The sequence below is a fragment of the Channa argus genome, chromosome 22, assembly GCF_033026475.1.
Source record: "Channa argus isolate prfri chromosome 22, Channa argus male v1.0, whole genome shotgun sequence".
NCBI classification, from domain to species: domain Eukaryota; kingdom Metazoa; phylum Chordata; class Actinopteri; order Anabantiformes; family Channidae; genus Channa; species Channa argus.
In genome coordinates, this window is record NC_090218.1 from 2,702,567 (window position 1) to 2,730,000 (window position 27,434).

Here is a 27,434-nt window from a genome sequence, read left to right on the forward strand (position 1 = left end):
CTACAAGCTTGGTGCACCTACTTTTGGGCAGTTTCTCCCATTCTTCTTTGCAGTACCTGTCAGGTACTGAGAGGTACTGGCTGTTCACCAGCTTCGGTGAACACCCATTTTCAGATCTCTCCAGAGATGTTCAATCGGGTTCATGTCTGGGCTCTGGCTGTGCTACTCAAGGACATTCACAGAGTTGCCCCCTAGGCACTTCTTTGTAATCTTGGCTGTGTGCTTAGCGTCGTTGTCCTGTTGAAAGATTAACCGTTGCCACCGTCTGAGATCCAGAGGGCTCTGGAACAGGTTTTCATCAAGGATGTCTCTGTACGTTGCTGCATTCATCTTTCCATCAATCCTGACTAGTCTCCCAGTTCCTGCCACTGAAAAACATCCCCACAGCAGGATGCTGCCACCACCATGCTTTACTGCAGGGATGGTATTGGCCAAGTGGTGAGCGCTGCCTGGTTTCCTCCAGACATGATACTTGGCATTCAGGCCAAAGAGATCAATCTTCATAGGAACACAAAATTTTGTTTCTTATGGTCTGAGAGACCTTCAAGTGGGCTCCCATGTGCCTTTTACTGAGGACTGGTTTGTCTGGCCACTCTACCATACAGGCCTGATTGGTGGAGTGCTGCAGAGTTGGTTGTTCTTCTGGAAGTTGTTGCAAATTTGCAAAGATTTCAAACAAAATCCATTTATTATTGGGTACTGTTTTAGAATTTTGAGGAAAATAATGAATTTGATCCACTTTGGCTGTAACAAAAAATGTGGAAAAAGTTAAGTGCTGTTAATATTTCCTGGATGCGCTGTAGAAAAACCTAGAAAGGAACAAATTAAAATATCATAACGGTTAACAATCAGCGATGATTCATGTAGAAAAATAAGAATCAATAATAAACAGAGCTCACCAAAACACTACGGCATGCAAGGAAGGACATTTAAGCCTTCGCTATATTCCCATTCTTGAAAAGTCTATGCGTGTGATGTAAGTGTTTTGTTAGGCGTCTCAATTGAAAAAGTTTTATGAATGAGTTAGTTCTGTTTAATTGAAAGTACTGTTAGGAGTTTGTCGTGGTAAACTAGCTGTGAGAAAGTCATACGTACCGACCTGAACGACGAGACCGGAAGGAAAGTTAGCTGTGTGTAAATTAGCCCCATTGCTAATAACAACCATGGCTGTTAGCTAGCGGCACACGCGACGTAGTCAATTTGCAGTTATCGGCTCTAAATTGAATCTGCATATCAAACCCCAGTGTCAAGTTAACTTACACTTAAACTACAGTGAACAATGCAACACCATGGTTGTCCTGAGAGAAGGGATGTGTCCGGGACTGAGCGAGGACTTAGTGCGCGATCTCCGCGCTGCTGGCGTTAAAACGGGTCAGTTTGTGTGTGTGTGTGTACACGTACGTGTGTGTTTCGAGGATGCTTCATCATAACTAATAACAGACCAACCATAACTCATTGTTTCGCTTCCCAGTGGAGGAACTGGTTTCATCTGACATCGAGGGACTGGCTCAGAAATGTTCCGTGTCATATAAGGTATTGATACTTTGCATTAAGCATTTCCATAACAAGCAAAAAGATCACATTTGCTACCTGTTATTTTCTTTACGTTTTATTTTTTCACACTCACCAAGTACAACTACACTACATCGTCTTCTGTAGATATGCAGCTTTATGCAGAAGTCTCGCCATCCCCGGGCCATTGCAAGAAAAGTAAAACTAACCCCTGCAGCAAACATACATTAAAATAAGTGTCTCCTCAAATGTTAATGCGCTGCCTTTTTTATGTCATCATCTTAAAAAAATAGAAGAGACATTAACGGTAATTGTAGCATGTTTTAAAGTTTTTTTTTAAACACCCTACTGATTGTAAAGTCTCAGAAGTAAGTCATATCAAGAATTGTTTGGACTTTTTTGCTGATGACAGTTGTGAGCTGATGAACAGTCAAGCCTTGTGGTATCCACTAATAAGCATGGGCTCCTCTAAGCAACTCACTGAGGATGTGGAAATGACCACTACAAAGTAGGGGAGACAAGAAAAAGTTATCAAAGAACTTGCAGCTTGATATTTCCACTCAAGATCATTAAAATGAAAAGAGAAAGTTAAGACAAGATATGGAAGAAAAAATCACACAGCAAGAATTGTGCAGTGGCTTTAATAAGACATTAAAACTGTGTTTTGTAGGTGGCAGCAATAGTAGTAGATGTAAGAAAAGAAAAGCAAATCTAAAAAACTTCTTACTGGCTCTGCCACAGAGTCCTCTACTATCAGTTTAAACCCTTAAAAAGTGAACTCTGAATTATTTACAACTGACAATCACGACAAGAGAGCAAAGATCATGTAATAAATTCTTCCAAACTCCTTTCTAACCTTAGGGGCAGAAAACAAGAAACTACTTTTTTAGATCATGGATACTGTTTTCCACCAAACTTTTTTAGAGATGTAAGAGTGCAGATAATCAGAGAAGATAAGGGCCTCTTCAACAAAAGTGTATCAGTGAATAATAGTGTGGGTAGACAGAATATCGAAGTCAACCCAGTCATTCTCTTTATAAAGATGAGTAAGAGCATTTCCGTCACTGATATATCCTTTGTGGTCAGTGTCTGTGTATTCTGTCTGCATTTGTATGGAAGAATAATTTTGTAGGGCCAAAGGACTGAGGGAGATTACCAGAAACAAATTATCACTGTGATCAAGGTGATAGAAGTTGAAAGTGTTAATCACCACAGAAAAAAAAAATATTTTTCATTATGTTTTTGAATATTCGTTTATCTATCACTGTCTGCAGCAGGTATGAGCTGGGCACTCTGACCATCTTAATCAAGTTCAGCGTGCTGGCATCCCCTGAGCTGTGTAGTGAACATTAATCTATAACAAATCCTCACTGTAAGGCACCAGAATAGTTATAGAAATATTTACTTTTTTAATGTCAGTTCATAATTGATTTTACTGGAGCAAATTATTCAGCCACATACTGTAATGAAAGCAGGATATTCTCAAGACAATTGATCTGTCCTTTATTACCAAATAAATAAACAACACATCTCCCCAGAGAGAGAAAAAAATATTATATTGCAAAAATATAAAAACTGAGTGATCTAATCTCAAACTGGCATTTATGCCTGTTACTTAAAGAAAAGGGTTAAATTTGATGTGTAATAAGGGAACAAGCATCAAAAAATGTAAAGGAGTAGTGTCTTTAAAGAAAATTATGAATGCAAAGTTTCACAGTAAAAATATTTAGTTGGAGACAAAAAGGCAGAGTGAGGACCAGCCAGAGTTTGCTATTATTAAAGGATAAATCTGTACCAAAGTTTGTGCTGTTGAAAAAAAACAAAACTTTTTTGACTGAGGGACAAATGTATTCATATACTTTAGGCTGATTTTCCTTTCACCATATGCTTAGGAGTTGCATCAGTGATCATGAAATGTAAGCGAAAGACACAAGCATTATGTATGTAATTATTCTGCAGGTTTAAATAATGATGATATAATTGATAACTACATCACTCTTTATGGTCAAAATTATGTTTTTAAAGATTACATTTTACCATCCAAGTCAGTGTTCAAACTGAGTTAAATCTAATAAAGATTCACAGAGTGGTCTTCTTAGAGTGGGCTATTAATTAACGATTTTTTAATCTGATAAAGGTTATGTGTTAATGTTAGACTTCTAAAAGCCATGGTCCTAGAAGGGAGGGGATCCCTCTACATTCATATTGGAGACATATAGGAGATAAGTAAGAAATCTTTATCTTTATCTGCAGCCGTGTGTGTTATACACCTACAGCATCCCTCTGGTCTGTCAGACTCCTGCTGTTCATTTGAACTGTTTATATGCACACACATTACTGTCTTTAGGAGGTCAATGCTAGGTTGTCTGTACTAACACAGTACCAAGGCAACCTCCTGCAGTTCAATTAAGGATGCAACAGCAAGGTTTTATGTAGAATGAAATTTCTATGTAAAAACATTTCCAACTTAAGAGGCCACAACCCATACTGGGGCACTAACATAACCACTATTTGAAACCCAACAGATTTACCTTATTTCCCTAACTAAATTTCTCCTGTTGGACTTGAACTCCCCTTTGCCCAGAAGGAGAGACTAATCAGAGTGTAGGTCTCCTTAACAGCAGTAAGTGCTCTTTCCAGAAATAAATGGACTTTCCAACATTTGATGTTTTCCCCTCTCATCCCTCTTAATAAAAACATCACAGCTTTGCCTGGTTAGGGAACAATATAAAATGAGCTTCTGTGCTGTAGACAGATGTTGTGTTGTAAGATCCAGTGAGATGCACTGATCAGTCCCTCCAGGAATTCACACTGTTGTGATTGCAACAGTTAATTCAACCAGTCCTACATGAATTCTGTGTGACTTTCAATTTAAAATGTAAAAACAAGGCATCAAAATTTTTCTTTTAGCAAATGTAGGCATTTTAGGCTGCATAAATCACAAAAATATCAGCAAAATCCTGGAGGGACTGACTTGTGTTGTTGCCAAGTCTAGTGTGGTAGGTATATTAAATAAAGTTAAAAATAGAATGAAGTAAAAATTAATTATAACTTCGTCTCTTTCATGTATTACGAACAGAAAAACAATGGGGACTCCATAGTGATAAGGGAAGCTGTAGTCATGATCTAATTGGTTGTTCATTTATTTGCCTCTGGCTGTTGCTCTCCCTTTGGTCAGACACCTTGACTAGGCTTTGTGTGGATTTTCATAAGCTTCTCTTCTTCCTTTAGAGATTTGATCCAGGCTTTACAGTGGCTTCCTTTAAACTAAACAAGAAATAATATGATTTCCAGATGCAACTTTAAGTATTGTTCTCATGCAGTTTTAAGTAGCAATGGGGAGATGAAGCCTGATGGAAGCAATGAAACTTTCCAGCCATTTTGCGTCTTGAGTGGTTAGGTGCTCACAATAGGCCAAATTTACTGGAAGAAACGTGCTCGGTACAGAGTTATAAGTATCTCTACTTTCTCATTCAGTGAGTTTTCTGTTTTCCCGATGTCCCTGTGGGACCTGTCTTTAGGAGGTCAATGCTAGGACCTACCTTGTTGTGGAGGTAGCATGTGTTTCAGTCCCTGTCAATGCTGGCTCATAATTATGGATCTGTAACATTACAGTTGGGTGCAAAATGTTGAATTCCCTTATTTTGAAATGGAAAAAAGAGTAAAACAGACTGATTTTCATCAACACAATATTTAATGCATATTCAGCTACTACAAATGCTTCTTATCATTTAATTGTTAGTTATTTTTTCAAGAAGGATGCAAACATTTGTACTAATTTAGAATTTATTATGATGCAATGTTTTTATTGCTGATTGTCTCTGTTTCTACATATAGGATTAAGTTGGAGGGTTTTATTTAGTGGCTTAAAACAAAAAACAAGTGGTTTTAAGATGCCTGTTTCTGCACTTAAAACTTTGATGTTCATAGTTACTAGTATTATGTACAACAACATATCTAAAAACAGATGAATAACAAGAAAATATGACAAAACATTTAGTGGTCATAGAAATAAAAGAAAACTTATAATTAGATGATGTCTTGCCTCTGGGTAGGAGGTATTTAAGTAAGAGTTTAGGTGTATATATCTGCATGTATGAGCACCTGTATGCAGCTACACAGCTAAGAAGGAACTAAGGACAAAACGTGCTGGATATTTTCCATCTTTGGCTCTATTGGTTCTATACCCAAAATGAAGCTTCAAAAGCAGGCAAAGAGATGCCACTTCTCTGTATGAGATGGAACCTGGATACGTTTAAATTTTGTTGCTTCAGTTGTTAAATACTAATAAATATTACTGATACAATAAGTGAGAACCTAGAAACAGCAGCCTGTGTGGCATAGTGACATTTATAAAATCCTTTTAATCATTTCAAAACAAGCCAAAGTGTTACCTTTGTGCCTTTTGGATTATAACTGTAATGGCCCAATTGGGCAGAAAACTACCCAATCTGGCAATGTTAGCTGAGGTGGATCATTACATGTGTTGTTGCTGATCCATGCAGCAGTTGAGCTTCATATGCTGTGATTTTTGTATTTCAGGCTCTGTTTGCCATCCGCCGAGTGCTGCTGGCCCAGCACACAGCATTCCCTGTGTCAGGCGCTGATCTGTATGAGGAACTATTGAGCTCAACAGCCATCCTCTCCACTGGAAATCCCAGGTAAAGACAATTCTGCACACACAGCAGAGCACACTGCTTTGTCTCTCAGGGACTAGGGGATTTAACTGTGAGCTCGGTGCCACAGGAGCTTAAAGGAAGGCTTGCCTCCAAAATCAAATATGTATCATGTCCTTCTCATATTGAATTAAAAGACACTCCTGTGTTGGTTTAGAGGCAAGGGTGATTTTCTGTTACTCGTATAAGCATACTAGCGAAACCAGTTCCTTTTTCATCAACGCCACTTAATATAATTTCACATAAATGTCTCCATTTGGTGTTAGTAACCATTGATGGAGTGAAGAAAAGATTTTAAATACTACACCAAACTAACTTGTTGGAGCAGGCTAGACATTGTTTGCAATTTTTGGCCCTCAGCTTTGCAAACTAGTACAGTCACAGGATGGCATTTGAAATCAATAGTATTGTTCATTACCAAAGATGTTTTATAACAAGATTCCTCTGCATTGATCCATTTTATCGAATTAAAATCTTTTTAGTGTTGTTGAAATCCAATTAGGATTGAACTGTGCCAGTACAATATGTGCATCTATAGTACACATTTTACTAGCTAAAGCTGACTTGTTTGCTTGTTGTTTTTTCCATTTGGTTTGGACAGATAATTTTTTAAAGCATTTTTTGCAGTACATAAAAAAAAAAATCAAAATTAAATGTACAGTACTTTTAACCTGTAACCAGAGGCATCCCATGACAAGTTAGTACTAGATGTGGGGTGGTCTTACAAGAATTAGTTATGTATATGCTCAAATCTAAGCAGATTAATATTTATCTTTGTGGAAATATTCTTTAGCCAGTATACAGAATGCTCTAGGCACATCTGTGAAATGGACCGCCATGGTTTAATTGTTAGGATGATGCCCTTTTCTCCAATTTGTTACTCTATGATTCAGCGTCAATAAATACCACATGTGCATTTTTTTCCTCAATTGTTCTTTTTTTTTTAATGGTTTTCATAAATTAGTTACTGATGTGAAACTCAATCAGCCATGTGACTATAGGCAGTGTGATGTGTGTTCCTTGGCTACACTCTACTGGTGAAAAAGTGAACTGACAAATGGTGATGTGTGTCACTCTTTGTCCAGTCAGTATTTTATGTGGTTTAATCAGAGACAGATTAATGAAAAATACATTTGGTGGATGGTTAATATGTTACACATAGCAAACAAGAGCTATCTAATATACATTGTGTTGTAATTTAACTTTCAATACATAAAATGACCATCAGTTTCAAATCATAATAACATAGTGAAATATATACTTTTGGAATTATTTGCTAAAATGTTTAAAAATAAATGCCTTAAGAGGCATGATCCCTTAAAATGTGACCTGTGTGCTATAGGCAATTAGATAGAGGTGTAGGCCCTACAGTGTTCTTGGTCCATACTCCTAGACTATAAGACCTATATAAGCAGGTGCTTCAATATAAAAAAGAATATATATACAGCTTGCATTTCATACACCTTCATCACAGCTCAAGTTCCACAACAGAAGTTGTGGTAAAGCAAAATAGATTGGAGCTGAAACTAACCAACCACTTCAGATCGTATAGAACATGCCACAGTGATTGTTTTGGTGTCATCTACTAAAACCCTCCTGCCTGAAATCAAGACTGCCACTTAAAGCCTCGTTAATAATTAAAAAAAATTGACTTCACTCATAGGCCGAGAACAATTCAGAGTTGGAGTTAGTGGCTCTCAACTGGTTTTCTTTTTTTTTAAAGAAAGCCAGACTAAACAACACATACTAAGCCTCTTCATTGCTTTCAGTCCAATCATACACTAAGATGATGACTTTTAGGTCCAAGGACTGCACAGTGTTCTATTCTCACTGATGAGTGCAGCCTATTGGAAATTCTAAATCTGTGGCTTTTCAAGGACAATCACTTCCACCCTTCTGAGCTTTTCAAGTATACAACCTGATGTTTCATCAGTCCAATCCTCTCTCCACCTTTGCCAGAGAGGACAGAAATAATGCAAGAATGTCCGACCCCACCAATTTTCCTCTTCACAATCATGCTGTGGGTGATGAGAATGATTATGAAGCAGCTACGGACTTCCAGTGATGCTTAACCTTCAAGGTGGAGGACCTTTGCTATGTAGATTTAACTCTAAGTCTGCCACATTCATCTATACACATGCAGGCAAAGATGAGGAGACAATCTGTCCAAATGTCAACTAATCAAGACAATCCAATATGAGAAAAGGGCCCTATTCTTCTATTCTACATGACTTAACAGATCAAAGATCAAATAATATTGCTGTTCTAATCCTTGATATGGTTATCTGGTTATGTCGGTTATTCACACCCACTTCAGAATTGGATTAGAAAAAGAGAGAAAAGCATGAAGTTTTTGTGGTTGTTGACTAGGCCAGATTTATGAATACTAGAATCTAAACCAGGACATTTGCAAGTGGCTACGTGCTAATGATGAAAGACAACCAAAGACAGGTAATCATTTGTAACCTCTGCATTATATTAACAGCAAGTAAGCCCAAAGAGAACCTGGGAACAGGTAATGGTAAACTTACAAGAATATTGGGCAAACTGGTGTGTATTTTAGTATTACTTTATTGCGGGTATAAAATTTAAAATGAGACCTTCCCTTATTTTCTGAATTGTGTTATCCCACCCTTTCTAAAGCTTATATGAAAAAGTGTGCGCACACATTTTTTATTTTTGTGGTCAATGTAATCAGACAGCTGCTAACAATTTATGAATTTTATAAACGCACATCTCTTTTTATTATCGGCCTTATTTCATAGGTTTTACTTGCATAAAAATGCATCCATACTTGGATGAACTTAGTCCAACACCATTCAATATGAGAGGTTATGTTGGTTACTATAATTAAACCTGAAAACATACCTGTTAGGGCCAAGATGGTTTTTGCATTATGATAAAAAAAATACTTATTGTTAATAACGATCAAAATATAAATGCAAGAACTGTACCTATTTATTTAGATTTTTAAAAATGCCCATACTATTAGAAATAGTATTTCGTAAAAGTACTAGAACAAAATATTGTTAGAACAAAATTCTAACCCTGTCCTTAAAGGACGCCTTCACTGATATTGAACTTGCTTCTTTTGTTTCTAGTTTGAGCAGTACATTTAAAATGAATGCAATTGAAGTTCCCTCTGACTTCCCTACTTTAATATATCTATTAAAAAAACCTCCCGATGACATCACTTGAAGGAACCTTTAGTCAGTAGTAAAAAACTTAAATCTGTCCACACTCACACACAAACGTATGACTGTCAAAGTCAGGGAATGTTTTAAAATACGTGCCTTCCCTAGCCCCATCCCAACTAATTATCTAACATTTACCTGTACAGAAGTCTAACATCAATCCTTGAACCAAGTGTTAATCAGTGTAAGGGATGCAAGAAAGTGAGTGATGTTCTCATTTCACTAGTGGAAAATTCAAAGGAGTCCTCACTTGGCTGTTGATACAAGTTACATAATACACACACACACACACACACACACACACACAAACAGTCAACCCTTTAAAACAGATTCATGAAAAGCCAACATTTTTTGAGAGATTACATAGATTTTGATAGATTTGAATGGCACAGCCCGTGCTTGAAAAAAAGAAAAACAATGAAACAACTGGCAAAACATCTTACTAGTGTCTGAAACCTAATGCAATCTGTATTTCCAGTTTAGCTGGCCCCTATGGGTCCATTTGACTTATGCGTATTACATTGGATGACAGTTATAAGTAATGAATTGTCTCTTGTTTTTTTGTTTTTTTGCAGCTTAGATAAACTGCTGGATTCAGGCTTGTATACTGGAGAGATAACAGAGCTGTCAGGAGGCCCAGGTAGTGGCAAGTCTCAGGTGAACATTTTTTACCCTTTTTCTCAATCATTAAAAACCCACGTTTCATAAATTTCCACTTTTTAGAATTCTGTTTTCTCCTATAGAATAAGGAAATGTACGGAAGGGCTGAAATAATATTTGTATTGGGTTATTGTGTGGTGTTTTAATACTATATTTACCTATTCCCTGCATGCCTGTCTTGTCTTCCAGGTTTGTTTTGGTGTTGCAGTGCACATTTCTTACCACCTAAAACAGAGTGTAATATATATTGATACGACAGGAGGACTGACTGCCAGCCGCTTGCTTCAAATGCTAAAAGCTGAAACAAGTAACACAGAAGAGCAGGTGAGCTGACAGGATTTGAACTTAAATAATATATGAAGTGTAATACGAAACAATCTATATCAAGAACTTGTCATTTTGTAGACGGAATCTCTTCAGAGGATCCACGTCTTTCGTATATTTGATGTTTTTTCTTTACTCGACTGTCTGTACAGTCTTTGCAGTGGCAGGCTGCAGCAGGTTTGTTGGCACTTATTATTTATATTTAATCTTATTTTTCGCCTAAAATACACCAATTCTCCTGTTCCTGGAAAACCTTTGAGAAAGACAGATAAAATTTTTAGCAATCTAATTTTGTCACTATTTGTATTAGGCATCTGTTGGCGGTGGCTCTGTCAAGGCAGTGATTGTGGACTCGGTGTCAGCTGTTATCTCTCCTCTACTGGGAGGCAAACAAAATGAAGGTGATCTCTCTTTTTGCTAGTCCATCATCGTCCATCATACCTAAAGCTGTGTTTACACCCGAGCCTGAAAACTCCAAATGCCTGTTAGTATTCTGTACAATAAATAAGATGGTTCCCATATGTTTTTTAAGCACGGCATTAAAAATAGTCAGATCCAATCATGGGAGTCGACAGTTACACTGTCTTAATCGCAAGGGCCTGAAAAGTCTGACTTCATGAGAGTTAAAATAAAATCTTTAATGTTTGTGTGTTTTGTTACAAATTAGGTTCGGTAAAGCTCAGAAACTGAATAGCCAGTACAACGGGATTGAAAATTGTTTCGTCTGTAGCACTTTAAGACAAAAGGCTAATAAACAGTTGCATTAAAATTTGAACTAAAAATATTTAGCGTACAAAAAACGGAATTGAAAAAACAAAATTGGGTAACTGGCAACACATTTCCTACCTGATGTTTGGAACCCCCTTTAGTAATCCTGTGGCAAATTAAAATTTTTCCCATAGTTGTGGACAAAATTAGTCCACTATAAGATTAAATACTCTAAATATCAAAGTAATAGTATTAGCTGCAACCTAGATTTCTATAGTTAAATTGCTTAGAAAGTCCCTTTGAAAGACACTAACAGTATTCTCTACACGAACAATCCTCTCTCTCACTTCCTGTACCTTCAGGGATGTCCTTGATGATACAAGTGGCAGGAGTTCTTAAGACGATGGCAAAGGACTTCAATGTTGCAGCATTGGTAAGAATGATACAGTCCCTGACATCTGCTGATCTGAATGCGAGATGCATTTCCAGTGTCAGTCTGAATTCCCCACAAACCCTTGACATATCCTCTAGTTATTGCTTTGAGAAAGAAATGGAACTACACTATACCATTGTACTTTGCTTAAATAAGAAAACATCAAAGTAAAAAAAAAACTTTTTTTTTTTACTTTTTCTAGACCATTAAGTTTAACACAAAAATATATTTGTAAAGTTGTATGACTGTTGTAATTAATGGGAAAATTTAACCAAGCACTTTAAAAAACAATTTTACTTCAGATCATCGAGCTATTTGCAGTGAAACAAAGATGATTTGACAGGCTGTTTTGATCCCATTTGATCAAAAGTAGGATAATCTGGCTGCCCCACTTACATATTTTTCCAGTCTTCTGAAGCTTGTATTATCTCTTGAAAGCCATATTAAACCATAAAACAGACTGAAGAAATGGTATGTTAATCCTGAGAGAGGACTGAACATAAGGGTATCTGGGCTTACAGGTAACAAACCATGTAACGAGAGGTGGCAACGGGGAGGTGCTACCAGGCCTTGGTGCATCATGGAGTCACATCCCCAGAACAAGAATCCTGCTGGAGCGAGTAGAGAGGGCTGTGTCCATCAGCTGCTCTAGTTTGCGCTCTGCAACACTGATCAAGTCTTCTAGACAGGTACAAGCAGCATTGACATTCACATCATCTGCTGCTATAGCTCAGTATTGATACTATTGTTGACAGGCAAATGTCAAAATGTTATCTTATTATGGTGACTTTTAAAACCGCAAGCACAACTTCAAATTGGTTACATTCAACCAACATATTTCATTTTAAAAGCAGCTTCCATAAGAAAAAAATGGATCATCATTCTAAACAATAAAGATGTGCTGTAATAGAAAATGGTGTTTCTCAATTTGATAATTTAGAGACAGGACAATGAGCACTAACTAGTTGAGAGACTGGCTTGTCCATCTACAACTGATAAAATGTAAAACCCTGAGTGAGCAGCACCATGTAGTGTTTGTAGAATATATAGTTCATTGTTACATTGCTTTGTAGTATTTTGTTGTTGTCACCTCTGACCATTATTAGTAGCCTTGTCCAGGATTATTTTTCATGGAAAGTTTAGTAGTTCTTTATGCTCACCAACACTTTTCCTATAAACATGTACCTTTCTTTCGTGTACTCCATTATCTATTTACTCTTTACAGAGATTAGCCCCAACATTTTAAATGCTAATTTATCACTATGCTAACCACCTCTGCACAAAAAGGGGTTATAATCATCAGTACTAACATTTAACTTAGTAAAGGGCCCCTATTTTTACTGACTACTGTACATGTCTTGCCATAATTACAATAATCAGTATTAATTAAAATACATTTTCTTAGTGTAGTACTTTTGTACTTAATACAGACAATGTGCTTAGTACTTAAGTAAAATATCTTAAGCTGTGCTTGTAGTGGAGAATTCTTTAGGCCAATACTGAAGTTGTGTTTCTACCACCTCTGCAGTGTACCACATTGATGAGTATAGGGCTGTGTAGCAGCAGACGCTACACTTATTAGTTAGGTGCTTTTGCTACACAGATGAATGTTTCTTCCTTTTATGAACATTTTAGTTATGTAGCACACGATAGTGAACATCAAGCCTATCATTTGTAGCATTAATACAGTCTTGATGTTCACTGATTACAGAACTCAGTCGGGTCATCCAACTGACTGTGGGATACACATTCATGAATGGAAAATAAGTCACAATAAAATGTAAAATAAGAACATCAGAAGTATGCAGTATGCAACCACAAGTGTGAAGTATGCAGGATTTACTGAAGAGCAAAAACTTCCTGAGAGCCATAATAATTTTCGTTTTTACTAAAGTATTAATACAGACATGAAAAAAGATTGTATTTCAACTGTGTCTGTATATGGCCTTAATATGTGTTGTGGCTTTTATCTACATATTCATTATCATATAGTTTATTATGTAGACTGTAAGTTGTCTATTACACTTATACCGGTCACCTCAATTACCTGTTTCTCCAGCCAAACAGACCAAATATCCTCTCAATTAATGTTTTAGAAAACAAGGTTTACCTTTTTATTAGTCAAATCACCAGAATGATTGTGGATAATGTGAGAGTCCTTATGAAAGTAAACATGTAGGAAGACACAGTAGCAGCTTCTACCTACACTATAGCGAATACAGTGAAATACAAGCTTCTGATAAGGACATTGCTATTATTGTTAAACTGTTCAGCTCTCTTCATTTTTCCCTCCTCACATAAATAACCCTCCACAGAGGTATTAATTATACATTTTCTGTTTTTGAGTTATAAAGGGGGTCAGTCAGATTAAAAGCAAGCGCTTTGACAAAGCACATTCCGAAAGAAACATAGCCAAAATTAATGTTTTATAATCCAGGCAAGTTTTTTATCTTTTCCCAAAACTAGTTTCAAATCAAGACTGTTGTCTGTTCTACTTCTTAGGCTTGTCACATCAAAGAAGAGTTTGACTTGCAGTGGTGGAGTCGCTCTAAAGAAAAATTGTTAGGAAAACGAAAACTGGATGAGACCAATTCCTGATGAGAGCCAACTCAAGTCCTCTGTCTAAAGGTCTGACCAAAGGTATCGGAATGTTTTTGCACTAACTTCACAAGAAAATGTGAGATAATTTAAACAGTTGCTAAACATAATTCAAATTACGATTTTCTTTCTTCAATTAACTGAAAGCATGACACTGAGGTGCTGAGCTACATCAAAATTTTGGCTTACAATTTTTACCTGTAGCATAAGGAGGAAGGAAGGTCCTTTCTTGTGTGTATATTTTAGAAGCAGAGAAGATTCATTTAGATGTTGTTCCTTCCACCTTACACCCCAAAGTTTATCCACAGATAAAGAGTTTGTAGTAAAATCCTTATTTCATGTTAAGAGTCTTGATATTTAGTGATATGTATTTGGTTTAGGAGAAAGAAACATTCTTTTCTTGTATGGTCTTGGAAAATTATGGAACATAAGGAAATGTTTCTCCTCTCAGGCAAGAAGTCAGGAGTTTGGGGAGGCAGTGTGGCAAGCAATCAGAAATTAATTTTTCAACTGTAAAATAGCACAGCACATACTGCAAGTGGTCAATGTTAGTGAGACACTTTTATGATCTGTATCAGCATTTTGTTTATTCCAAACAGCAGACAAATTTGGTTGCTCTCAGTTCATGAGTTGGGTTTTAATACCTCAACGTTTAGCTGTAGCAGTAAAAAGTCATATCACTGATAAACACCTTGTCCTATCTCAAATGTATATTAATTTTCATTGGTTTGTAGTGTAGCTTGTTGTGATCTGTTTTTATAAAAGCTCTCATAAGCTGGTATAACCATTAAAGTAAAAAAAAGTAACACTCTCTATAGTGCACTTACACTTGCTCAAACAGACCTCACTTTAACAAAAATGTCACCAGTGAATCTTTATCTTCACCCCTAGTATTCACAGTCTGCCCATTAATTAGGTAAAGTAAAACTAAATGTATAGCTTATAGCATATGTGGCTGGTTTGCAGATGGATCAAACAAAAAGGGCTTAGAAACTAAAAATGGCACCTGAGCCTAGATCGCCTGGCTGGATCGGTGAGCTACAAAAAAAAAAAACACTGCATTCATCAAAGTAAAAAACAAAACTCTATAAGATTATGTACAATTATATCAAAACTCACCTAAAAATCATGTGTTTAAATTGTTGTCAGTGATGCATTTTGTAGATCTAATGGCTAATTTGGTGTACTTAATATTTCATTGTTTCAGATTTTCACGATCAGGATCTCTAGTTATTAATTATTCCCAGAGACGACTGTCAATATGTGCTACCTTGTTTTTCTATGTAGGCTATTGAAGTTCTTTTTTTTTTCCTTAACACAGTATTTTAGAAGACTTCACTGGCATAAGGAAACTTTTACAAGAAACGGGAAGTATCATGAGACCTTCCAGTGAGAGGCAACTTGGGTTTTGGTTTACAGCCCAAATGTTTTCATTTTAGAACATCAAGTACACTAAATTGGTTAAATTCTGTTGTGCTGTACCACATGAATGTCAGGCAAGCTCTCAAGTGTACAAATACCTGCGTTAGGATATACATGCATTGTGGGATGCAAATAGACTACATCTGTTTCCATTTTTGAAAGGTAAGTACACCAAATTAGCTATTCACTTTCTGTTTTGCCTTAGACTATTTTTGTTCTGACACTTGGCATTGGCACTGTAATACTGAAGACAACTTAAAAGCCTGATAATTTTCGGGCCAGTGCTGATATGATGTTCAATCAGTATATTGTAACTAGGAGATTTTTTTGAGTGCAATGCAGCTCTGTAGAGAACAATTGAACACATGTCGTCCAGTGTCACAATAGGTTTTAGAGCTAAGTTACACTGACGTGCAGCAGTTAATGGACAGGTAAACTCTGTGTATAAAATGTTTTTTCCTTTTTTTTAATTAACAGGGAGGCACAATGCGCCTCTTACGGATACATTCCCAGATCCAGCTGGGTGTGACTTTCTGGGCCTGGCTGTCCACTTCAGGTTCAGCCACAGTATGTGTGGCTAAGGCAGCATCATAGTCTGGTACAAGGTCTCCATCATATGCCACAAAGTACCGCCTTAGTTTGTCGAAGTCCTGCACTGAGACGGGCAGGAATAGCTTCACACCGCTGAAGATGTCCAACAGCGTCTACAAGCAAAAACACAACAGTCGGGAAACAAGTGTTACGCTTCCCAAAGTGAGCAGGGTGTTCACGTTAAGATTTAATCATGTTGTAAGAATTCACCTTTAACAAAATTATAAGAGGGGACTTTTAATGTGAAAATTTAATGCTAACATTAAGAAGAAATTTAAAATATATAGATAAAAAAAAAAAGGGATAATTTAATACTGCCAAAATCCAAAGTGGCTATAAAAAATAATGAACAGTTTAAGCATCTGACTTGTAAAATGTGTCAATTTGTGGCTTTAACCTGATTGTCAAAATTGGTGAGTTACAAAAAATTGAATCTGTTATGTCAAAGTTGATTAGCACTGCAGTAAACATAATAGATATTACTTACTTGTGCACTCTTTTTTTTTTTTTCTAGGTTGATAGAAAAGTTACTTAAACGGTTTAAATATTTTATATCTTATCTATTTTCCCTGCAGCATTTTATCAGCAGCAACATGGCTTTATGAGCTAATTGATTATGGAAGCTTTAGGACTGCTTTTATGTGACCTGGAGACCAACCTTGTCATTTCTTGGCTCCAACAGTTGAGAGGTTGCTTTTGTTTTGGTTTGACCATTGCTGTGAACACTTTCATTCTTCTTTGCCTGGTGATAAACAGACAGTCAGTTCAACACTGCTACAAAAAGTCTAGTACTGACTCAGAACTTGACATGATAAGCAGTGATGCTTTTGTCCTGGGACCATGTTGATGATTTATACAGAAAAGAAAATACCTTCTTGGCACTTGGTGTCTCTGAACCAGGAGTGCGAGGCTGGGATTTCACCTTTGGTTTGGGTGAAGTGCTGTTACCTGTAAAGTTTACATGTAAGGATTATTTATCAAATCAAACAGCATTGTGGCACTTAGTCACTTCCCATTTGGGTCTGTAAAGCTGCTTTTCCACTAGACTAACTTGCTGACCTGTAATCTGGATGTTGGTATGGCCTGAACCCATAGGCAAAAGATTGTAAATTTGGCTTTGCTCTTTTGTTTTGTTTTAAACTGGGACAACTCAGATTTGTCTTTTTAAAAGCCTCAGACATAAATTGACATCTTTTATCCATTTTGTGATTTTGATTTAAAACGTTCTGGAAAACTGGAAAGCAAAAAAGGGTTAGTGCTATGTTGTCACATTCAACTAAAGCAAACAGCGCTTTGCTTTAGCCATGAGCAACAGCCATGTGAGCATCCACTCCCTCACCATGTAAGTAGCTAAAATTAATTTAGTTTTACCTCCTAAAGGGTTCTGAAATTTAGCTTAAAACTGTCCAAGCTGGGTGCAGGACATTTGAAATAAAAGCAAAGCCTTTAAAACTGGCACAAGGAGAGTTGGTGGTCAGTAAGTTTCCACAGTTAAAATAAGCCCCATCGTTTATCTCGTTCAGTGCCAAGACAAACAGCTCTCTCTGCATTACAAGTCAAATTTAGATGGCCATATGAATTGTGTTCTACTGTACATAATATACATTTCACATTTCTTTGACTGTTTCCTTACTGAAATATGATCCCTGGCTCAATCAGTCTTTTAAAAACATTTAAATGATAGAAACAAGATTTTCTTCTGACTCCCAGTTCATAATTATAAAATTATTTAAAAATACATAATTTGAAGGACACCAAGATATTCTTACATATTTGGCTAACATATGTACTGTTGGTACATTGGCTGACTCTGGGCAAATAAAAAATGACTGCAAACACAGCAGCAGTCAAATCTACATGAACAGCAAGAGCCACATTTTTTTTCAATGCGTTTAGCCTGAACTACAGATGAAACAGCTGCTTTGTAGCTTTAAATGCTTAAAAGTATTATATGCTATAAAATTGAATAAAAACTAACATGTCAGAGTTCTTGTTCTTTATGGTCATGGTTTGTGTACTTACCAGTCTTTTTGGATAAAGCACCTCTGTGAGATGAGGATGATGGGGAGTTTCCTCCACTGTCTCCTCCCGATGAGCTCTTGTCTTCATGAGATGTAGATGGTCCAGCTGTGACTTTAAAGTTACAGTTCTCTTTTGATATGCGGTACAGATCCTGATGATGAAATGACAGCATGGGCTTCAGCCAAGATATGTAAAGTTTGTGTCATGAAAGATTGAAGAACTGTACTGGATTCAAATAATTTAGCGCAAGCATGTTTTGCTGCCTCCGCCAATATTTCAATTCATTTGTCAGTGTTTGCAGGATGCCTCTTGACTGCAAATTTGTTCCACATCCTCAGCATTTAAATCATTCTTAACTTTGGCAGTCCCATGGCTGCATTGTTCAAAAGTGGCCTTAATTATTTCACCCTCCTCTTCTCACCTATATTCATCATATTACAATAGAGATGGAAAATAATTAGCAGGAATCCCAGGACATACACTTTGGGGATTCAATATCAAATGAGTAACTGATTCCCTTAGCATTTATGATTGGGATCTCATTAAACATGGATCATTACATGACAGTGGTTAATTATATCCCATGGTGCCTTCTGTTAACTGCATTTACTGTCCTTCCAGGACCGTCATGTCCTTGAATTATATATATTTATAAATTAAGTGTAGAAATTTTTTTCCCATGTTCCGATCGTAAAATTTCACACAACTCGTTCTCCCTGAAACCAGGATGAACTATACATTTTAACACCAATAGAAAATTAGAAATGTAAATATTAATCATCTTACTTTGAGCTGGTGCAAGTTGGTGGCAGTCTTCCAGTCCTTGTCATCACGAACGCGCGTCATGCGAGGAAAGCGGATAGAGATGCCATCAGCAGTGTGCATTTCTGATTTAGAGAACTCAGCCCCTGTGATCTCCCAAATGGGTGCTTGCTGCAGATAAAACAGCAGAGACGGGTGAAACACAAATGACAAGGAAAATGTGGACGCGTTATCATTAAATGAAAAGAGCAAATCTAACTTATGCTTTGCTGCATATTTGCAGAAAACATTTTCTCCAAATATGCAGGCTAAAAACACCTGGGTTGTCAGTATCTTAAAACAAGTAATTTATGTAGAGAAAATCCTACAGAAGAAATACACAGAAGATGCTTTTAACTTAACAAATTTAACAGGCCAACTGTGAAATACAAACGTTTTGTGAATCTCACCTCAGGATCACGGATAATGAAATCTGGATAATAGTTTTTGACAATTTTCAACCAGCCCGGGATTTTACTTGGGTCCTACACAAACACACATACACACTATTCATTTTCAATTGTGTTACATCAGTTCAATATTCTAGGCAGAACTCTTAAGTGGATTCTCTCTGACCTTGCTGATTTTGATCACATCTAGTTCTTTCTGGAGCCTGGCCAACATGGCGTCATCATAACCTCCAGAGCACTTGGTGACTGTGCACCATTTCTTGGAGTCTGGATCATAACAGCCCATCAGAAAACTGGACATGATGCCCCCTGGTGGGTGAAAGAAAACGTGTCATTAGGAGGGAAATTCAGCAGTGCTTTTTTCAAACCTTTGGTGTTCTACTTTGCACTTTTGTCCCACACCATGTCATTTCATTTCATTGATTTATTGGTTCTGATCTAATCACTTGTCCTTACACTGTATGAGCTGTCTATTAGCTGTGTGCACTATCCGGCCTCTTCCCTGTTTGTATGAAGAAATGATTTAAGCTCATACATAACCCTCTCACACCAAATCCTACTGTACAGTTTGATAAAAGCCCTGTTTCTATACTACTAAAACAGGTAGTATTGCAGAAACGTCAACACTGCTGGGAAAATGCCCCCCTGGTCATTACAAGGATTTCCAAAGTAAAAACAAAATTAGGAGTAATAGTAAAATTGTCTTGGTCAGGTTATTTAGTTGCCTTCAGAGTCACACTCCTCACCTTAGAGGGTGTGACTAAGCTTAGAAAAAAAGAGCACTAAAACTGCCAAAGGAATCAAGGAATAAAAAATAAAACATCCATGCAGATGGTTAGTGCTTTGCAGACCATTCGAGCCTTTTCCATAGAAGGCCCCCAACACGACCAGGTCAGCTGTGTCAGCCATTGCGCCTTCATTCAAATAGTCCTTCTTCACCTTTAGCCAGTGGCGCTTTCCTGGTTCATAGTTGCCCTGAGACAGACACAGTTCAGTTACCCACAATTTTTAGGTCAGTGAACTATGCAACTTGCTTGTTACGTTTATGTTTTTCACTTTTGCACTGCAACAGATGTTAATTATACAGTTCCTATTTCAACAGCTAAAACTGTTTAGTAGTTGGAACTATAGAACCACTTGTAGAATGATCTTGTTAAGATGTGGTATGGAGTAAAGTTTCTTCCCCATAAAACATTTGATTTGCTTTGTTGTGTTCACAGTTGGGTTTCTTCACCAACTTCTGCACTCAAACTCAACAGAATGTTTCATTTAGAGCTTGCATTATGCCATTAGGCCCGTAAAAAAAAAGATTTAATGATTCATGATAGGTGAGCTATTTACCACTAAGAGGACAGAGAATATTAGGCGCCTATTGTTCTAATTTCATGCAGAGATGTTACAAACAAGAAAAAAACAACTCACCTTTATGTCTTTTAGCACCAGGCCTTCAAGTCCCTCTCTGATAACACGAGTTATCATATCAGCCAGATCTCCTGCTCTCTGACACACATAAATGAATACAGAATAAGATGAACTCCATGCTGCACTGAGCTGCTGATGTATGCTTTAAAAGTTTGACTTACGGTGACGTGCTTCATTTCTGAAAACAAAATCCTGTTCGGGACTTCCACCATGTTGTCATGGAGGAACTTTCTGCGTTCACACAGAGGCCTGAAGAACATGATGCCAGCGGAAAATGTAACACAGCTTGTTATATTAAGTTTTACTTATAGTTGCCATTATTAGCTAGATACAATAAAGTATATTAGAACTATGACTGTCAAAGCAATAAACATTATGCAAATGTATTTTCTTGCTGTTTCCTTTCAGGGGTAACCACAGCAAATCATGTGCGTCCATCTAACCCTGTCCCCTGCATCCTCTTCTCTCACACAGACTAACTTCATGTCCTCCCTCACTACATCCATAAATCTCCTCTTCCTCTAGACCTTCTGCCTGGCAGCTCCAACTTCAGCATCCTTCTACCAATACATTCATATTTTGTCCTCTGAACCTGTCCAAACCACCTCAACTGGCGCCTCTGACTTTATCTCCAAAAGATCTAAATTGAGCTGTCCCTCTGATGTCCTCGTTCCTCATCCTGTCGATCCTCATCACTCCCAAAGAGAACCTCAACATCTTAAGCTCTGCTACCTCCATCTCTGCCTCCTGTCTTTTCTTCAGTGTCACTGTCTCTAAGCCGAACAACATCTCTGGTCTCACCACCGTCTTGAACACCTTTCCTTTCATTCTCACTGATACTCTTTTATCACACAACACACCTGACACTTTTCTCCACCCGTTCCAACCTGCTTGCACTCACCTCTTCTTCACACTCTCCATTGCTCTGAACTGTTCACCCTAAGTACTTAAAGTACTGCACCTGCACCTTCTTCACGTCTGCTACCTGTAGCCTCACCATTGCACCTGGTTCCCTCTCATTGACACACATGTATTCTGTCTTGCTGCGGCTAAGCTTCATTCCTCTGGTTTCCAGAGCAGACCTCCATCTCTCTAGATTTTCCTCCACCTGCTCCCTGCTCTCGCTACAGATCACAATGTCATCTGCAAACATCATAGTTCACGGAGATTCCTGTCTAACCTCATCTGTCAGCCAGTCCATCACCAGGGCAAACAAGAAGGAGCTAAGAATTGATCCTTGATGCAGACCCACCTCCACCTTGAACTCCTATTTCTCACCTACAGCACACCTCACCAGGGTCTTACAGCTTTCATACATGTCCAGCACCACTCTAACATACTTCTCTGCCACTCCAGACTTCCTCATACAATACCACAGCTGCTCACTCGGTACCCTGTCATACGCTTTCTCTAAATCTACGGAGACACAAGGCAACTCCCTATGACCCTCTCTGTACTTCTCCATCAGCATCCTCAAAGCAAATACTGCATCTGTTGTTCTCTTTCTAGGCATGAAACCATATTGCTGCTCACAAATGCTGACCTCTACCCTTAGCCTAGCTTCCACTACTCTTTCCCACAACTTCATTGTTTGGCTCATCAGCTTTATTCCTCAAATCTCACTTGTCCTAATAATCGGCACTAGTACTCTTCTCCTCCAGTCCTCGGGCATCCTGTCACTCTCCAAGATCTTGTTAAACAAACTAGTCAGAAACTCTACTGCCACCTTCTCTAGACATTTCCATACCTCCACAGGTATGTCATCCATTCCATTCTTCATCCTCTTTAATACCCTCCTCACTTCACCCTTACTAATCTTTGCTACTTCCTGCTCTACACTAGTCACCTCTTCTACTCTTTGCTCTTTCACTTTCCTCATTGAGCATTTCTTCAAATTGCTTATGCGAATTCCTTTTAATGCAACAATTTTTTTGACACTGTGAATGTGGGTTCTGGTGTTTCTGATGCAGTTTCTCTGCTGTCTGTCTGTGTGTGTCCAATGGAGGAAACAGCACCTCTCTCACCACACCCATGCAGCAAGGACATAGATTCCAGCTGAGGTGACACATTCAGATAGACAACGCAGTTAATGTAGCATGACACAAATACAACTTGACAGGTTAAATGCTAATAAAAGTAGTTCTTTAAAAAAAACTAAAAAAACAAAACAGTTTAACAACCATAAACACAAAACTGTAATGTGTGCTCTGCCTGCCATAATCGCAGTTATACATTACCAGTGTGAGTTGTCTAATTGCCACTTGCTCACTTGCTGTGAATATACTAAAACAATAGCTGTCATTATCGTATGCTAAACATTGGTCACAGAACTTGAGCAGGTTTTGGTGGTGTGTATTAGCAGCCTCCACACTAAACTTGCACCCCTCCTTCTGCCAGCTGTACCACTGAACCACCTATATCTATTGTCATTTTAAACCTCACACTGTGTTTTATATTATTATTATTTTTTGTTTCATAGAGATAAAAGGATAAGGAACATATTATGCAACAATGCTGTTGCAGAAATAAATTATGGAATTTTACTCTGTTGTCAGTTCATTTGCTTCACAAAGTCAGTACCATCAGCACCATGTGTCCATTCCTACACTGAAAAATTTCCCTTTATAGCAAATTGTGAGTAAATAAAACGTGTGATTCATTTGCAAGTAATCATGACGTTATAATTGATTGATAACCAATTTACACATGAAAACAAGATTGAGAGTGAGTTAGTTATTCAAAAACACATTACCTCTCCATGAGACTCAGACCATTGAAGTATATGCAGTCAAAAACGAAAAGGCACACATTGGCATCTTGAAAGGCTGCTTTCTAAATGGAGATGAAGGTGTAAGTGTAAAAGCAGTGAAATTCATGTTTTTCAGCCACTGAAAGCTGGCTTTTAGGTTCTCACCTTGTGTACTCCCAAGGTCCCAAAGGGCAGTGGTTTACTGGTTTTTGTGTCAATTAAGAGAACTTCAGCATCCAGTATCATACTTTGTCCACCAGGAAAAGCTTGAGGGATGTAGTCTTTGAAATGAGCTACCTGAAGCATCAGCATGAACACACACACACACACACACACACACACACACACACACAGGGTTTAAGTATTAAGCAAAACCAAGATGCATTTAATAGGCATGATATATAAACACTATATAAATGATACTGTTAACCCTCTGGAGTTGATAGAAGCATTGGTGCGTACAAATACCACTCTCTTTAAGATATAATACTGTAGCAGGAACACGAGATTCTGTAGATGCTTAATTTTTTGAATGTCAAAAGTGCAAATGTCAAACTCTATGGCAGTTTTGGAATAGGCCAAGAAAAAAAACAGAGTTATGGTTGCGTCGCTAATTGCACAAATTAGGAGGCAGCTAGCGTTGCTTCATCTTGAATAACATGAAAACACTTGTGTGGTTTTAAATCCAATGTGTTTTTACATTGTCAAAATAAAAAAATAACAGTCACACCAACCATTCATGTGGTAAACATTTAAAAGGTGAAATATAAAGTAAAAAAAAACAAAAAAAACAAAAACAAATATAACTAGACTGTAGAGGGTAAACCCTTTGTAAAGAGTGCAGGTGAAATGAGACACATTTACGTGAGCTGCAACAAATTTTGTCCTTCTCATTTGGGCTTGTAATAATCATCTATCTTTGTCATTTTCTGATGTTGGTTATCCTCTATCAAAATATTAAACATGAGAAATCATGGACTATTGTGATTAACTACATAATGTTAATCTAACATTAACATAAATAAACCTAATTACAGTGGCTGAGGCTGCATAATGAGCCAATTAGTTGATGGGTATTATTGGCAGGGCAGTTACAAAAAAAATATTAAACAATTCAGGCTATAGGGTTAATATAGTGTCACTCTTTAAAAGAAACAACGAAGGATAGCTGGTCAGACAGTGGGAAAACAAAGGGTGCATATCCATGTGAACTGCTTGGGGAAAAAAAATGCCTCCAGAATTGTGATAACAAAATAACAAAACAAAACCAAAAAAAGAAATGCCTCTATAAGCACCACTGTGGAACACATAGCTTTTATATCCTCGCTTTAAAAGCTGAAGTTCACTGGGATGCAAGCTTGCTGCAAGTTATATATTTTGTGCACACCAGCAACTTTTAGTGGTTTAAAAGGACTAATGAACAGGATGTGGAGGTATTTAACACAGTATGTTTAAAGTGCTCTGCCTCATACCAAAAAAGCAAATGCTAGGAAAATAAATACATTTAAAATGGCTCTAGGAAATGTGTGTGTGTGTGTGTGTGTGTGTGTGTGTCTGTGTAGTGGAACAATACCTTTTAGCTGCCAATCCTGCAAGGGGAATCTGGGGATGTTCTTTCCTGACATATATTGTCACAGTAATGTGTCGATAGCATCATTGGTTGTATGGCAGTGTGTTTTAACCTTTTTGTTTGAATGTATGAGTAATAACACTGACCTTGTGTGGTAAGACTGGTTTGAGGCTACGACTGAAGTAGCTGAAGCTGTCTCCATTCTTATGGACCTGTACACGTTCTCCGTCATACTTAATCTCAGAATACATTCCATTGGGGCACTTTTTCATGGCGTACTCGATGGATTTACATGCCTCGGCCTGAAACCACAAAGAACCATCATTTACAAAGCTCTTCGCAAATTATCAAATTCTTATGCAGTTACATTTCAGGGTTTCTCTAGTTGCTCCAGTGCCAACAATGTATGTGAAATCAAGGGGAACTCAACTTTCAAAAAATTGTGTTCAGTTTACAATGATACATAGTTCATTAGATGAATCTTTTGATAACTATATACAAACCCTTTTGAAATTTATACTCCTGTGTACTCTCATAAAGTAGTTCTTTTATACTAATAGATTTGACTATGCTGGCAATATAAATATAAATTGGCCTGGTGTTTTCTGAGCAAACCTTTAAAATAAATGACACTTATTTATGTCCATACTCTCATTTATTTAATTTTATGTTTCTAATTGCTAATATTTTTGTATTGCTAATGGGAGGTAAAGGTGAAGCAGAACTTCATTTACTGTGTAACAGATGTGAGGGCTAAAAACCCTAGAGACAAAAGCTTCAATGAATTTCGATTACTTTTTATGCTGAATAATTAAAAGTGTTCTGTATAATGTGTAATTTTATGGTCTGAGAGTTTTTTGGGAAATATTTTAAATCTGCCCGAATTAATGCTGCCCTTTGTAGAGGGGGATTCAATGTAGTCATGTATTTACAGTCCAGAACTATCTCTAAAAGGTCCAGCTGCAGGCCGCTTATTTGCCTAGTAATGAGCAATCAGCTGTTTGAACATCATAATCTCTGCATCTTGCAGAGTATTTACCTAATGTGAAGGACACTAGGGATTTCTGTCAATCTTTTTGGCAGACCTATCGCAGTGATATAGTTTAACGGTTAGATAAACAGCCATTCCCTCCTCTAATTTAGCATAAATGAGTGAATGTGTGCTTGTTTTGATTAGACAGATCTTAATCTTAACTCAATTAAAATGTTTGCTAAAACATTGCTAAAAGAATTGAAGAACTGAAGAAATTTGACATTAAATTATTTTTACGATTTACATCTTATATCTAACCGTTTTTTTTAAACTATGTATTTAAGCAACAATTATTGCTTATTGAAGTAAGCCTTGTGTTTAATCACATAAATATTAAAGAGCAAATCTATGGAGAACTTGTGAAAATAAAAGTGCAAGAATATACAATTAGCTAGCAAATTTTAGTGATGGTACTGACCAACATGGGTTGAACCGGGGTCATAAGTGAAGCTTCTATAGTGAGGAATTTCCTGGGTCCCGATCCATTGGACGCCTCCTCCTGATTCCTCAACACCCGTTCAATTACATCGCCCAGATTACGTGAGGCCTTGAAGGCATCGTAAGCATTCGGATCCACAGCATCCAATCTGCACAAAGAGGAATAATTAAAATATCTATTCAAGTCTGGTAGTAAAATATTCCCTTTTCTTAAAAGGTACATAACAGTGTAACTCAATATGCATCATAAAAAACTTACACATGTTTTGCTCCAGCATTCATCTTCAAGTCATGTTTAATAAGTCGAACAATGCATTTTAGGTCATTGCTGGTGCATCTATTAAAAAGAGAGAATACAGATTATCACCTTGGTAAAATCAAGTTATTTGTATAACGTATTTTAAAACACTGATAAATGTGAAATTTCTAAAACAATAATACCAAGCTAAAACCAGACCATCAAGCTAAAAGAAATGGGGGGGAAAAAAGTTTACAGAAACATAAATAACACATCAACAGTAACATCTTAATAAAGAATGTTGATTGTGAGATTAGATCAATTTATGAACCAAAACTCCAAACCTTTCTGTTTTAAATAATAACACATCATTAAAAACAGTTGCATTATTGGTTAGTAATTCATATAATATAATATAATATAACATAATATAATTACAGCACCAAATAATGCTTTGGTCTGTTTACAGCTTGTGAAATTTATGACAAACACAGCCACAACAGTGTCTGCTGTTGTAGAGGGTTGAATGTCAAATAAAGATCTGACTGTGTAAGAGGGTGTACTCTGTGTGTGTGTGTGTGTGTGTGTGTGTGTGTGTGTGTGTGTGTGTGTGTGTGTGTTAGACATGCCTGA

The 27,434-nt window shown here is 37.2% G+C and overlaps 2 protein-coding genes and 1 long non-coding RNA gene across 9 annotated transcripts in view; 1 reads left to right on the top strand and 2 right to left on the bottom strand.

Annotated features, from left to right (window-relative positions):
* Positions 1 to 1,036, bottom strand: LOC137107805 (uncharacterized). The gene is made up of 2 exons (XR_010912085.1): positions 900 to 1,036; positions 1 to 809 (listed from the first exon to the last, which is right to left on the bottom strand). It is a non-coding gene; the product is annotated as an uncharacterized lncRNA (long non-coding RNA).
* On the top strand, positions 950 to 17,928 carry rad51d (RAD51 paralog D). 5 transcript variants are annotated; one of them, XM_067491819.1, is made up of 11 exons: positions 950 to 1,371; positions 1,472 to 1,533; positions 6,055 to 6,173; positions 9,958 to 10,039; positions 10,232 to 10,366; positions 10,448 to 10,543; positions 10,677 to 10,767; positions 11,437 to 11,507; positions 12,029 to 12,196; positions 14,010 to 14,147; positions 15,427 to 17,928. In XM_067491819.1, exons 1-10 carry the CDS (start codon positions 1,290 to 1,292, stop codon positions 14,103 to 14,105), a joined length of 1,002 nt encoding a protein of 333 aa, XP_067347920.1. In that variant the 5' UTR covers positions 950 to 1,289; the 3' UTR covers positions 14,106 to 14,147; positions 15,427 to 17,928. The 5 variants fall into 5 exon arrangements, with proteins under 5 accessions (XP_067347920.1, XP_067347919.1, XP_067347922.1 ...); XM_067491818.1 differs by having other exon boundaries at positions 16,005 to 17,928; XM_067491821.1 differs by having other exon boundaries at positions 14,010 to 14,135.
* lig3 (ligase III, DNA, ATP-dependent) overlaps positions 13,592 to 27,434 on the bottom strand; it is a 19,293-nt gene continuing 5,450 nt past the window's right edge. For all 3 annotated transcript variants that reach the window (XM_067491814.1, XM_067491816.1, XM_067491813.1), the window contains 15 exons: positions 26,823 to 26,900; positions 26,544 to 26,712; positions 25,239 to 25,394; positions 23,688 to 23,819; positions 23,526 to 23,605; positions 20,935 to 21,022; positions 20,774 to 20,851; positions 20,203 to 20,326; positions 19,518 to 19,660; positions 19,352 to 19,426; positions 18,927 to 19,073; positions 18,141 to 18,291; positions 16,990 to 17,066; positions 16,777 to 16,860; positions 13,592 to 16,231 (listed from right to left, as the gene is read on the bottom strand). In XM_067491814.1, coding sequence (XP_067347915.1) covers positions 15,998 to 16,231; positions 16,777 to 16,860; positions 16,990 to 17,066; positions 18,141 to 18,291; positions 18,927 to 19,073; positions 19,352 to 19,426; positions 19,518 to 19,660; positions 20,203 to 20,326; positions 20,774 to 20,851; positions 20,935 to 21,022; positions 23,526 to 23,605; positions 23,688 to 23,819; positions 25,239 to 25,394; positions 26,544 to 26,712; positions 26,823 to 26,900 — 1,816 coding nt within the window. In that variant the 3' untranslated portion in view covers positions 13,592 to 15,997. The remainder of the gene's footprint in view (positions 16,232 to 16,776; positions 16,861 to 16,989; positions 17,067 to 18,140; positions 18,292 to 18,926; positions 19,074 to 19,351; positions 19,427 to 19,517; positions 19,661 to 20,202; positions 20,327 to 20,773; positions 20,852 to 20,934; positions 21,023 to 23,525; positions 23,606 to 23,687; positions 23,820 to 25,238; positions 25,395 to 26,543; positions 26,713 to 26,822; positions 26,901 to 27,434) is intronic.